This window comes from Egretta garzetta, unplaced genomic scaffold (genome assembly GCF_000687185.1).
Source record: "Egretta garzetta isolate BGI_Z169 unplaced genomic scaffold, ASM68718v1 scaffold95, whole genome shotgun sequence".
In the NCBI taxonomy this organism is placed as follows: Eukaryota; Metazoa; Chordata; class Aves; order Pelecaniformes; family Ardeidae; genus Egretta; species Egretta garzetta.
This window is the reverse complement of record NW_009259590.1, coordinates 876,961-889,356: the sequence shown is the minus strand read 5'-3', so window position 1 is coordinate 889,356 and position 12,396 is coordinate 876,961. Positions and strand designations below refer to the sequence as shown.

The 12,396-nt window shown below is 48.1% G+C and overlaps 1 protein-coding gene across 1 annotated transcript in view; it reads left to right on the top strand.

Moving 5' to 3' along the window:
• Positions 1-764: 764 nt before the first annotated feature.
• The window catches only part of LOC104125547 (protein kinase C eta type), a gene marked incomplete at its 5' end in the record, with an annotated part of 64,386 nt that continues 52,754 nt past the window's right edge, over positions 765-12,396 (top strand). The window contains 2 exon segments of the mRNA XM_009638018.2: positions 765-908; positions 1,648-1,821. Coding sequence (XP_009636313.1) covers positions 765-908; positions 1,648-1,821 — 318 coding nt within the window.

Below are 12,396 nucleotides of genomic sequence, written 5' to 3'. Positions count from 1 at the left end.
TGTGTGACTTCGTTCGGGCTAATAAACTGAACAAACTGCCCGTGGTTTATATGCGTACTCATACCTGGAGAGCTGTGAACAGAGGGCACTGTGGAGGTTGACTTGATCTACGTATACTGCAAAAACACAAGCTCTAGAAATGTGTGCTAAATACTGGTACGATTCCTGAAAATGAGGACACCTCACTGCTGGCGTGGGAATGAACAGCCTTCCATGGAATTTACAGCGGTGGAGGAATCCAGCAGCCCAGCTGTGGGAAAGAAAAATATTTTGAAATTTGTGTCCCACTGAACTGGACTTTGAGTAAGAGTCTTAGGTTTCTAGCTGAGATTCAGATGAAATCTGCTCATGTTCCATATCTCACCAGCACTTCACATGTTGCAGAAACGATGCAGTCCTCCTTGCTCGGATGTTAGATAGGGGACTTGGATTTCCATGCTAATTGTCTTACTTTTCTGGGGAGCGAGGGTGGAGAGTGGCAGGCGTACCTCCTGGGTCTCCTGGGCAGTGGGTTTACAGCTTAAAATGCCCAGGTCAGGAGCCAGTCTTGGCATTTCAGCACAGCTCTGTGCAGTGCCGAGGCTGGCCGGTCCCACGTCACAGCCATGGGGGTGGTGGTACCAACGTGCTTTCTGTTCCGGTGGCCGTACAGAGCCTCTGAACAGGTCCTAGGTGCCCAGGTTGGTAGGTTGACTACTTGTGTGCACCTCTGAAGCGAAAGTACAATTTCTATGCAGACTGATGCTTATTACTTTCCTCCGCAGAAACTGGTTTCAAGATCTACTTTGAGACGTGAGGGAAAAGGCAGCCTGAAAGATGGCAACAACGTTAGTGAAAGTTCAGCGAGCAAACTTGGGTTCAAAGACTTAACCTTCCTCCGTGTGTTGGGAAAAGGCAGTTTTGGAAAGGTGAGGATTATTTGTGGCTCTTTCGGGAAAAACCACATTCCTTATTTAAGAAGCTCCAACGTAGATGAAGTTATTTCATGATGTGGCACATGGGCTGTCCAGTGGGGTATGCTTTGTGCGACAAGGCAGGTTACAGGGAGCAGGGAGAAAAGGGAAGAGAAAGCAAGCTGACAGCAAAGTGAGGAATTGGATATCACAAAAAAGACAAAAGTTAGCAACCAAAGGAACAGCTCCATGCCAGGGCCCATACCAGCAATTTCAAGTGTGTGCATTAGTACTCGTTTGGGCAGCATTTCTTGGAGCATGTAAAGACTTTTCCTTTAAAGGAAACAAGACAGTGGTTTCGAATGCAGTGAGATGGGGGTTTCGCTTCTCTGCTTTGCCACAAAGCCGATGTGAAATGGCGCATTTGAGTTTGATGACTGAGGAGGGAAGTGAGATGGATGGCACTGCTCGGGGGGTTTGCCCTGCCACAGTGGATCAGCTTTGACCACCTAGCCCCATGGCAGGCACTGGAGCAATGTGTGAGCATTTCTATCCGGAGAAGCCTGCCGCAGACGGTAGCATAAATGTCATTGATTGTATGCTGATGCTCATGCTAGCAGGCTGACTCACTTGCATCCGCAAGCCCAGTCATGAGATAACTGACCTTCCCAGCGTGCAGAGGTGCGAGGGGCTCTGTGTTGCTCATGCAGACTGAGGGCTCAGCCCTTGTGATTCACCCTCCCCTTCGGTTTAGGTGATGCTCGCCAAGATGAAAGAGAGTGGGCAGCTCTATGCAGTGAAGGTGTTGAAGAAGGACGTCATTCTCCAAGATGATGATGTTGAATGCACCATGACTGAGAAACGCATCCTTTCCTTAGCAAGGAACCACCCGTTCCTCACCAAGCTCTACTGTTGCTTCCAGACTCCTGTAAGTATCACCTGGGCAGTGGACAGCTTTCCTCCTGACACTGTCTGGCACGTTCAGGACAGAGGCACTCTCCTGTGTATTTGATCCCTGGCCTGTTATACTTGTCCACCTTAGATCCAGGAGAGACCTTGTTGCTCAGGAGCAAACAGAGCACTCTGTTATATTCCACTTCTAATATCTGCCGGACATTTGGCAAACAAAATCCTGGCTTCTTCTAGGCTCCCTAACAAATTGGTAATAACAGGGAAGCTTTTCATTGTGTCTTCCCTAGAAATATCTCTCTGTGCCATTGAATGTTTCCAAATGCATATGCTCAAGTGTCTGCAGACCTGCAGTGTCCTCTGGTTGCTGTGGGATCTCAGGCTCTGCTGTCTTGCTACCTGAATTTTAACAGGACTATATTTGTATTGAATTATCTGCAAGCTCAATGAATTGTACTTGGAAGCAGGGGTAGCCTCCTGTATCTACCAGGCTTTGTATACTGCTCAGAACTGAATGAAAGATCCTTCTGGGATTAATGGAAAGGATCTTGCTGACATGGGTGGACGCTGAATCCGATCCATACATAGTTGGTATTTCTTTTCGTGTAGATAAGACAAATGATAGCATTGCTGTCACTTGTGGTATGTATACCACAGCAGAGGACTGCACTTGTGCTGCCTGTACAGCTTGGAGGCTCCTCTGGTGTGTGCATGTGGGTGGGAGCTTGTTGCTGATGTGGGTGGTGGAGGGAGGAGTGGCTGTGATGGAGGCAGCGGCCACAGCTGTGTCCCAGCAAGGTAAGTTTGGGAGTCCCTGAGCTAACCTGTTAGTAGGACCAAAGCATTTTCTGCAGCGTAGCTCTTCCAAACTGCCTGGGCTCCTTTCCAGTTGCTTTTTGTCCATTGCTAGATGATAACAGAGCTTGTTTTCCTCTTAGAAGAGGCAGGAGAAGCTTGCCCTTTTAGTTGTGGCTTCACCCCTCCTACATAAACCCAAAATAGCTGGCATGATGCAAAATAACATCTATAGTGAAGAGGGGAACTTTTGTTTTGTGTGTGTAGTTTTTTGGGGTTGGGGTTTTTTTCAGGTTTTTTTAAGAGCAGTCCCTCTTGCACAGAACCAGGCTGTTCAATCAAAGCCTTATCTGTTATATTTCTGTCCGTCTTTCTCTTCTGTTTAGCGCATTCACCAACAAGAGAAAAGGGGGTAAAGCAATGGAGGCTTTGACCTGCAGCTGTAACACAATACTTTCGCACAGCCCTGTCGACCCCTGACATAAATTTTACACCGCAGCTGGCATTTACACACTTAACATTACCATATGTATAGCCTACTCTGTGCTAATTATGCTAATCACCTGTCTAACTCTCTGCTGCGAAAAATGGTTGTATTTAGCAGTCCACTGCCTACCAATACAGCTTACTGTGTGGCTGAAATGTACATTCAGACGGCTCTGAATGGCAAGATTTTTCCACGTTGCTGGCTTCATTCAGACCACAGAAAAATTTATTCAAGTCAACTGGTTTCGGTCCGCAACAAAAAAGTTACGAGAAAAAAGTGAGTGTGTTCCTGCCCTAACATTCTAAGTCTGCTTGCAAGCAAAATGATAAATCAATTGGTGTGGGAAACAAAAAGGGAGAAAGATTTCTTTTGCAAGCCATGTGAAACTGTAGCCTATTTAAAAAAAAAAAAAAAAAAAACCTTCAAAAAAAAAAAAAAAAAAAAAAAGGCATCCTGCCACCTACCTGTTTCTCCTCTTACTGGAGTGACGCAACAGCGCTGTGGAGTCTGAGAGTTGTGTTCAGCTAAGGTGGAGCCCTTGGGCAGACTCACGTAATAGAAATGAAGTGGTTTGGGTTTGGGGTTTTTTTTATATACAGCTTACATGGTTCACAGAGCAGCTGTGCTCTATAGCAGAAGTAAAACTTAAAGCTCGCTGTTGTCGCTAGTAACCCAGGAAACTCCTCTTTTATTTCATAATGTGAAGACACAGGGCCAAAATTTTAATGGCTTTCCTGGTGTTCTCGTGTAAAGTATTGGAAAAGTCTGGTATTGATGTGTGTTGTTTGAGGTCAGATGCGGGATAGCAGTGGGTGTTGCCACTCATTGCTATGCTCTTTGCTATGGCTTTGCTTATTGAATTGCAATGTGGATGTGAAAATAGCAAGTGTGCTCCCAGGCGGTGTAGAGCATTTGCCATGAACTTAGGGTAGATTTAAGGTCACTGTGCTAGTACTGTCTGTCATGTTCAAAAAATGAATGCAATCTGCTATGGCTGCAGACAAGGTCTTCCGGGCTGATGAAGTAATTGCAGAGTCTTTTGCAAAGGGGAAAAAAAAGGGAAGAACTCGGCCTGTTTAGACTAGCAAATTGAAAGCAAAAAGAGGATCTGATTGATGTCTGCAGATGTCAAACACTGAGGAGGGAAACAAAGCTGTCAAGATGCTGGCTACGATTAAATGAGTCTAGACTGGCCATGGATACAGTTAGACTGGAAATGAAAAGGAGGTTGCTAAACAGTAGAGCAGCCTGGAACAGGAATTTCTGGACCAGCTTCACGTCAGAGGAGCAGGGGGAAGAACCCCTCAAGCCCTTGCTGCCCTGGACGCGGAGCTGGTCAGTCTCTGAAAGGGTGCCAAGGTTCTTGTCATAGCAGGACCCTGCTTTTTCCAGGCTTTCTTTGGTTCCTCTTGTACTTGAATCCACCTTTGCTTCATTATCTGGATTGTCAGTAACAGACAACCACTTCCCTCCGATAATGAACAAAACCAAAAAGGGAAGTGTTTACAAAAGAAAACGTAGATTCCAGATTAATGTGGTTCGTTGTGTCTCTTGGCTGTGTTCTGAACTCAGTGACACCCACCTCAGTCCAGAATAACCAGATGTAAATTGCTTATAAAAGCATAATTAAATGCCTTTGCTGTAATAGAGAAATGATTGCAACAGCAAGGTATTTACTGGACGGAGTCCTTCCACGAGGGCTTAACCAGGCTGATACCGTATTTAGGGTTTCTGCTCATTCTTTACGTGGCATTGGGTTTGCCCCTTCATTAACATGAACCTGGCAGAAAAGAATATATATGTGTGTATATATGTATTAAAAAAAACCCCAGTAACCACTTACTCAAAATGTCAGCCTGCCATATTTGAAAATACCAAAGTTCTTTCTTGTGTTTGGAGTTGGGGAGGGGGTTACACAACCAATACCTAGCTTCACTTGCAATTATGTGGAAACCGCATCACATGTATCACACTTACAGCCCAAACTGAAAATGTGGTATTAACGGTTCATGTTATAAAAAACAAAGTGTGACTCCAGTCTGCTGTGGAGATCCTGGCTAAATAATGGCCTACTGGGCCTGCCTTTAGGAATTTTTCAAGAACTAGGCATTTTGAGGTTTCTTACCATTTGTCAAAGCAGAGTCAGAGCCTGATCCCATAAGACGCATGAAGACAGGCTGGGACTAACTGGAAGGGTAGTAGCCCGGCTGGAAGGTACCTGGGACTTATGGTAGGTGCCAAGTTCAGTATGAGCCAGCAGTGCAGTCTCATTGCGCGTAACTTAAATGATGTACTGGGCTGCTTCAGGAGCTCAGGGGAAGTCATCATCCCCTCTGGTGAAGCTGCACCTAGGAATAGGGGTGTCCAGTTATGGCTGCGCCCTCCCAGTTCAAGAGGAAATTGGGGAAACTGGAAAGGAAGGACCTTGGAAGCGCCTGAAATGCTGCAGCAGTTTGAGGACAGAGCACTCAAAGGGTTTGAGGGTTTGGCTGGATCTAGAGCCATTTGAATTCTGACTCTTGTATAATAATCCACCCAAACCAGCAAACTCTTCTCCTGACTTACGCAGCCTAGGGCTGACTTTAACAGCCTGGGGCATGCCTGTGCTGCCCAGTGCGGTGCCATGCAGTGCTAGTAACGAAGCAATAGCTCAGCTGGCACAAGTACCAGAAACAGCAATGCATTGCCTGGGTTCCTCTATATTGCTGCTACTTTGGCTCGCCTTGTTTTAGAGCTAGCTGAGGTTTTGCTGTGCTTACATTAGCTGCTGATGGTTTTCAGAAAGGTTTTCTGTTCTCTTGGGCTGCCTCTGCGCTCAGTGTGGTCCTAATTTAGCCTCAGCTGCAGCACAAGCGATACCCGCTAGCAAGGGCTGCTTTATTTGCCCAGGGTGGGCTGAGGCTGCCTGACCTCCAAACATCCTCCTTGCTCTGTCACAGAGAAATATTGCAGCCACTAGGTGGTAGGAGCTGCAAGTGTTGTCTCTGCCTGGTATAGGTCACAGTTTTCGGAGCCTAAAGAGGAAATATTAGCTGCACAGCAGGCTGGCAGAGGCTGGACATGGCCCTCCACGTGTCCGGTGCTGGGCTGGGCAGTTCTGGACTTGCGCCTCCAGATTCCTTTCCTGTGAAAGGCAAGGAAGGAGTCCTGCTGGTCCTTTGCACGGGGGGCAGTTTAAGTCCTGCTCCAGCTGCATCTATGTGAGGTCTTCCTTGCTCACCACATCTCTGTTTTCTTAATTATTATTTCTTTTTAATTGAAAACCTTGCTTTGGGAACTTTCCACCTTGCCTAAGCCATCTACCTCTGCTTTTTCTAGGGCCTTAGAATCATCCTTTAGTGTCAGGCAGGATTATGCTCCTGCTGCAGTAATCCCAGTTGCTGACAGGTGCTGGGGTTGACCTGGGGATAATTGTGGATTCTACCTTGGGGGTCACAAGCACCAAAAAATGCTCATTTCTGCTTACCTGCCACTGGTGTCAACCAACACCTCAACAATACTCTCCTAGAATGGGTGAAAGAAGCTATACGTATAAATAGCTAAGCCAGTAATTTAATCCTGGGGAATGCGGATCCTGGAATGTTTTAATTAAAGTGAGTTTGCAGTAAGTAGGTCCTGTCTTCTTTGGATTTTAGGAACCATCCTTCCTGCACAGGTGATTTGCTTTTAAATCCTTTTGTCTCCACTTGTATGCATGAGAATGAAAAGGGCTGGGGGAGATCAGCTTCCCATGCAAATAGTGTCAAATAGCTTCTGGGTTTTATGTTTATTGCCCTTATCCCTTTTCTCATGACCGCAGGGTGCTTCCAGGGCACGGTCCCCCAGGCGATGCTGTTTCCAGCACTGTCCCTGCTAGCCTGATCGTTATATGGATTTGCTCTCCCTGTGGCTCTGCTCACAGTTGCTGAGGCACAGAGCCTGCCCCCATCGTTCCAAAAATAGTGAGACACGAGAACTTGGCAGAGGGACGTGATTTTCTGTAACGAGTGTCCTTCCAAGACAATAGCTAGCAGGGGTGCTATTGAAGCTGGTAGGGACAGGGACTCCAGGACAGCTAATCGTTGAACTGGTCCCACTTTATGAGGGCAGCCTGCTGTCTGGCACGCAGCTTTCCGTCCCCTTTACAAGCTGTGGGCTGACGTCATGCTCTCGACATGGAAGGGGAAGGTTTCTCCACGTCACCACTGGCTCCCAGGGTGCTCAAACAGTTCTTCCAGGGTCAGTGTGGGCATCATGTCTTGGATCACCCAGGTGTTTAGAGAGATGAGCCTCTATTTCACCATTTCACCTCCTAGAAGCGTTAGAGCTAACCTGGAGCCTTTGATGGGGCCATAATTTTCAAGTGAGGGCCCACCAGCCACCAGCAAAAGTGGTGGGACTGAGCAATGACAGCTGACTGGCTGACTGCTCACCTACCCGTTGGTCCCTTGATGCCATAGGAGAGGTCCAGGTGCCCTTGTATGTCCTTGGAGTCCTTCAGTCATGGTCCCTCCAGGGGATCTTCCGTGTCAGCCTGGTTGTCCACCAGCCACTCCACTGTCGCCAAGTGGGTAGAGCACAGGGCAGCCCTGGGGCAGAGCCTGGCATGGTGGAGGTAAGGAAGGCTGGAAAGGCAGCAGCAGCCTTCCTGGGGCTCTGGTTAGATGAACAAGCGTCCTGACACAGGCCTTGGAGCGTGCTGGTGCGCGGTAAGGAACTGGTGAGGCCTCTTTGATGTTCTCTTTGAAAGGCGCTGAGAGGGAGCCCTTTGGGAGTGGAGAGGACAGCTTTGATCATCTCCCAGGCCCCAAACCCCCAGACTTCTCTCTCCAGCATGTCGGGGAGGCACGACTCGATGTGTGCATACACCCGACAGCCAAGTGCACTTCTTGGATGCTTTTCTGCAAGTGTCGAGACTTTTTACCCTGTTCTTGAGCACTGAGGCTGTCGCTAGCCCCAAGCCACTGTGCTGAAAGACCAGCGTATGCTTCAGTTTTGTTGCTGCCAGCCAAAATCAAGTGAAGATGGTGATGGGGATGTCCTGTTCATAGGCCTGGCTTTTTCCAAAAGGCTTGGTATGGCCTCATATGCCTTGTGGCCATAAACACGGGCAAGAAAGGGAGGCACCCCACTGGGGACTTGCCGCAGACTCCTTCTGAAGGCAGGCTTGAAGGAGCTTGAGTTGTGCTTTACCCGGCATCCTGGGGCAATGAGTTAGGTTTTGGGGGGGGCTGCTGGACAGGGAGGCACAGGGGAATTTCCTCTTTCCACCTTTGCGCTCTGACGTGGCTTCTGTGGGCATGTGTGCCACGGTGCCCTCACGTTGGCTTTGTGACCCCGGGAGAGGCAGTCAGTCTCTGCCTTTCTCTGGCTCCTGTCCTCTCTAGCACCAAATAAAGGCAGACTGGTCAAAGCTGCGTCTTTCTGTGGTTTTATAGTGTTCACACCCACCAAAATCCCATGACATCTATGCTGGCATGCTGGCCTAAGCTGCTGGTAAACCAGTTGTGTGAGGCCTCCAAAGCCCAGTCTGAACGGCTCGGCTTTCTCTGATGTGCGCAGTAGCACCTTGTGGTGGTCTCTTTGTTGCAGGAACATATGGGGTTGGGTTTGGGGTTTTTTTCGGGTTTTTGGGGGGTTTTTTTGGTAGGCAAAGTGATTTTGCTTGCAGAAGATGAAACAAGATCAGACTGACACTTCTGATTTTGGCTGTGAACTTTGCTGGGTGTCCACACCTAGGCTGCACATTGAGGTGATACGAGCCAAAGTGAAAACGTGAACTGACGGGTTAGCTGCCATCATCGTGTTGTAGCTCCCAAGTGTAACTTTCCCACCCCTGGTTGTTGAGGGACTTGGGGTACTTGCATTTTTATGAAGCTGAGGAAACGCCTGTCTCCATCTGCAGTGGCTTCTGGGGGACATTGTAACTCAGACAAATTACCAAGCTTAGTGCGAGGGCAGCCGAAGGAGATGCTGTTGCCTATGGTCAGCTGCTGTATGTGAGACTAATATTTTTCTTTAGCCTTAAAATCAAGGAAGTTGCAGCATAAACAGGGGTCATAATGGAAGCAACTCGAAAGCAGCCTGAGCGAGCAGGTGCCAGTCAGTATTGAGGAGGAGGGAGAAAAAAAAGGCAATGGAAGCTCAGAGAAGAGGTAACTATAGCTGAGGTGCAACCCAGGGGTGCTTTAGTTTTCAATCTCTTCGAATCCGTGTTGCTCTCTGGGTGATGTTTAAGGTGAGAGGATGGATCCACAAAGCCCTCATAGAAAGCCGTTTCCAAGTGGCGTTTGGGTGTTTCAGCACTCTTAATTTTCCTGAAGACCTTTGGCTGGGCTTGGAGACATCTCTGGCATTCCCCATCACAGCCTGAGGCCAGAAGATATTGCAGAGTTCAGAATTTTTAAAAACAGGCCAGAGCTGTCTCAGGTTGGTCATGCCAACTGGAAACACCAATTCCAGTAGCTTTTTTTCTGAACTGAGGGCTGTAAAAGAGCATGGTCTTTACAGAGCTACTGGCTTCTGAGACACCATGGTACCAGCAGCCAGCTGAGGGGTGCAGATGTCCTATAAATCTTTGATTAACAGGCGATGGCTATAGGTTGATACATTCTAAGTTCTTATTCCTCAATTTATGCCCCTCTAAGTTCAGCCAGCCCTTTGGTTTTTGGTCTTTCAGGTGGGAAGGTGTGTTTATGAAGTTTTCTATGCCATTTTAAAAGGTCTGGAGGGGGAAGATTTAATTTTATTTCTTCTTTCAGTTTGGATATTTTGTTTTAATGGTGGCCAAGCTGGCTTTTTTTTTTAATTGGGATTACACAGGCATTTTTTTTGCACGTGATTTAACTGGTTGACTTAGTGTCAGAGATTTATTTTTTTTTTTCCTAGTTGGGATTTTTGTTTTGTTAATAATGGAACAGATATAGATGAACATGAGTGATAAAACTAATCCCCTTTTTTTGCATGTGTACATTAAGTAAAAGTTTCTAGTCAAAAGATGAGCTAATCATGTAATCCTGCTGTGAATTAGACAGTCTTGAAGGGAAGGGATGATGAGGAAGGATGCACGTATGGTTCACTTGCATATCCCAAAGGATGCATTGTTCCAGAGAAAGGACTGCATTTGTGTGTTACAAAAAACTCTCTAGCATGTGAGCTGGAAATTTCAGCCGCATGGTTAAGAAGACGGGCAGAAATTTGGAGGGTGTAGTTAGATTTGTGATTTTTTTTTTTTTTTTTTTTTTTTTTTTTTTTTTCTGGGGCAGGTGGGAACCCACAACTCCCATCAGCTCGCCCTGGGTTGTGGTTGTCATTGTTCAGCTCTTCTGGAATGAGCTCAGCGTTAATACTGCGCTGTGCACACACGCGTGCGGGAGGCAGCCTTTACCCCGAGGGACCCCGCGGAGTTTATTTATGCAAATGGCAAAAGCCAATTTGTTATTCTCTAGGCAATGTTTATGTGCCTCGCTGCCGTGGCATAGGAAAGCCTGCCTTGTGCCCGCTACCAGCGGTGTCAGGTAGCAGAGCACAGTTTTAAGTGATAACTGGTGGTAACTGCCCTGTTCCCGTAGCTGTGACGGTGATGACGGTGACTCTTTGTTAAAGGAGCTAAAAATTAGCCCAGTGTGAGGAACCCAACCTCAGAAGTGCACTCACCAGCTGCCCAGCCTGGAGGAGATGCTGCATGTGCCTTTCCCGCTTTCTGAGTTTGCTGAATTTTCATCACACCTCCTTCTGGCTAAAAACCACCCCAAAACCAGCGGAAGAAAGAAACCTTCCCTTCCTCAGCCTTTTGGATGTGGCGCAGTCATCTCCCGTGTCTCGATAGCCCCAGGGCTGTATGTGCCATCTGCGGCACGCTCCCTTGCCGTGGCTTGACTTCTCATAGGCAGAAGTGGTTCCTGAGGCTGGTGGGTACTTCTGCAGTCTTTTTTTTTTTTTTTTTTTTTTTCTGGGGCAGGTGGGAACCCACAACTCCCATCAGCTCGCCCTGGGTTGTGGTTGTCATTGTTCAGCTCTTCTGGAATGAGCTCAGCGTTAATACTGCGCTGTGCACACACGCGTGCGGGAGGCAGCCTTTACCCCGAGGGACCCCGCGGAGTTTATTTATGCAAATGGCAAAAGCCAATTTGTTATTCTCTAGGCAATGTTTATGTGCCTCGCTGCCGTGGCATAGGAAAGCCTGCCTTGTGCCCGCTACCAGCGGTGTCAGGTAGCAGAGCACAGTTTTAAGTGATAACTGGTGGTAACTGCCCTGTTCCCGTAGCTGTGACGGTGATGACGGTGACTCTTTGTTAAAGGAGCTAAAAATTAGCCCAGTGTGAGGAACCCAACCTCAGAAGTGCACTCACCAGCTGCCCAGCCTGGAGGAGATGCTGCATGTGCCTTTCCCGCTTTCTGAGTTTGCTGAATTTTCATCACACCTCCTTCTGGCTAAAAACCACCCCAAAACCAGCGGAAGAAAGAAACCTTCCCTTCCTCAGCCTTTTGGATGTGGCGCAGTCATCTCCCGTGTCTCGATAGCCCCAGGGCTGTATGTGCCATCTGCGGCACGCTCCCTTGCCGTGGCTTGACTTCTCATAGGCAGAAGTGGTTCCTGAGGCTGGTGGGTACTTCTGCAGTCACTGAAGCAGAGAGGTAAAATGGCTAACAGAACACCAAAAATCAGCTAGCAGATGGCTGTAAAACCTGCCGCCTTTCTGCCGCCACTTTGTTCGTCTGGGAGTCCTGGGCCGCAGCGGCGAGCGGAGCGGCGGCGGGTGCCATGGCAGTCATCGCTGCGGCCGTGTTTAAGAAGCATCACTAATGTGTGTGAATAATTCTGGCTGAGCAAGCATAGTGCCTAGTATTTCTTCTCCTCTGCTTAATGTAGTTATTCTGATTTCAAGCGAAAAGACCAAATCTTCGCCTAACATAAGTCATTGTCTTGCTCCATCGCTGTCAGGTGAGTGCAGCTTTGACGCTGTCCGGAAATTTGGGGCCGAGCTCATTACATCTGCTTCAGCTCTTGTGCACATGTGTGTGTGTGTGCAAAGGTGGTCTTGGCAATTCCCTCTTGGTCAGCCCATTCTGGTGACACCTGCGATCCTCACTGGTTTTGAAAGACCGCTGCGTATCACCCCACTCCACCCCAAACAGCCTGCCCTCCTGCAGATCTCCTTGCTGGGAGCAGCAGGCAACTCACTGCCTTAGAATCACAGAATGCTTTGGGTTAGAAGGGACCTTTAGAGGTCATCTAGTCCAACCCCCCTGCAGGGAGCAGGGACACCTTTAACCAGATCAGGTTGCTCAGAGCCCCGTCCAACCTGGCCTTGAATGTTTCCAGGGATGGGG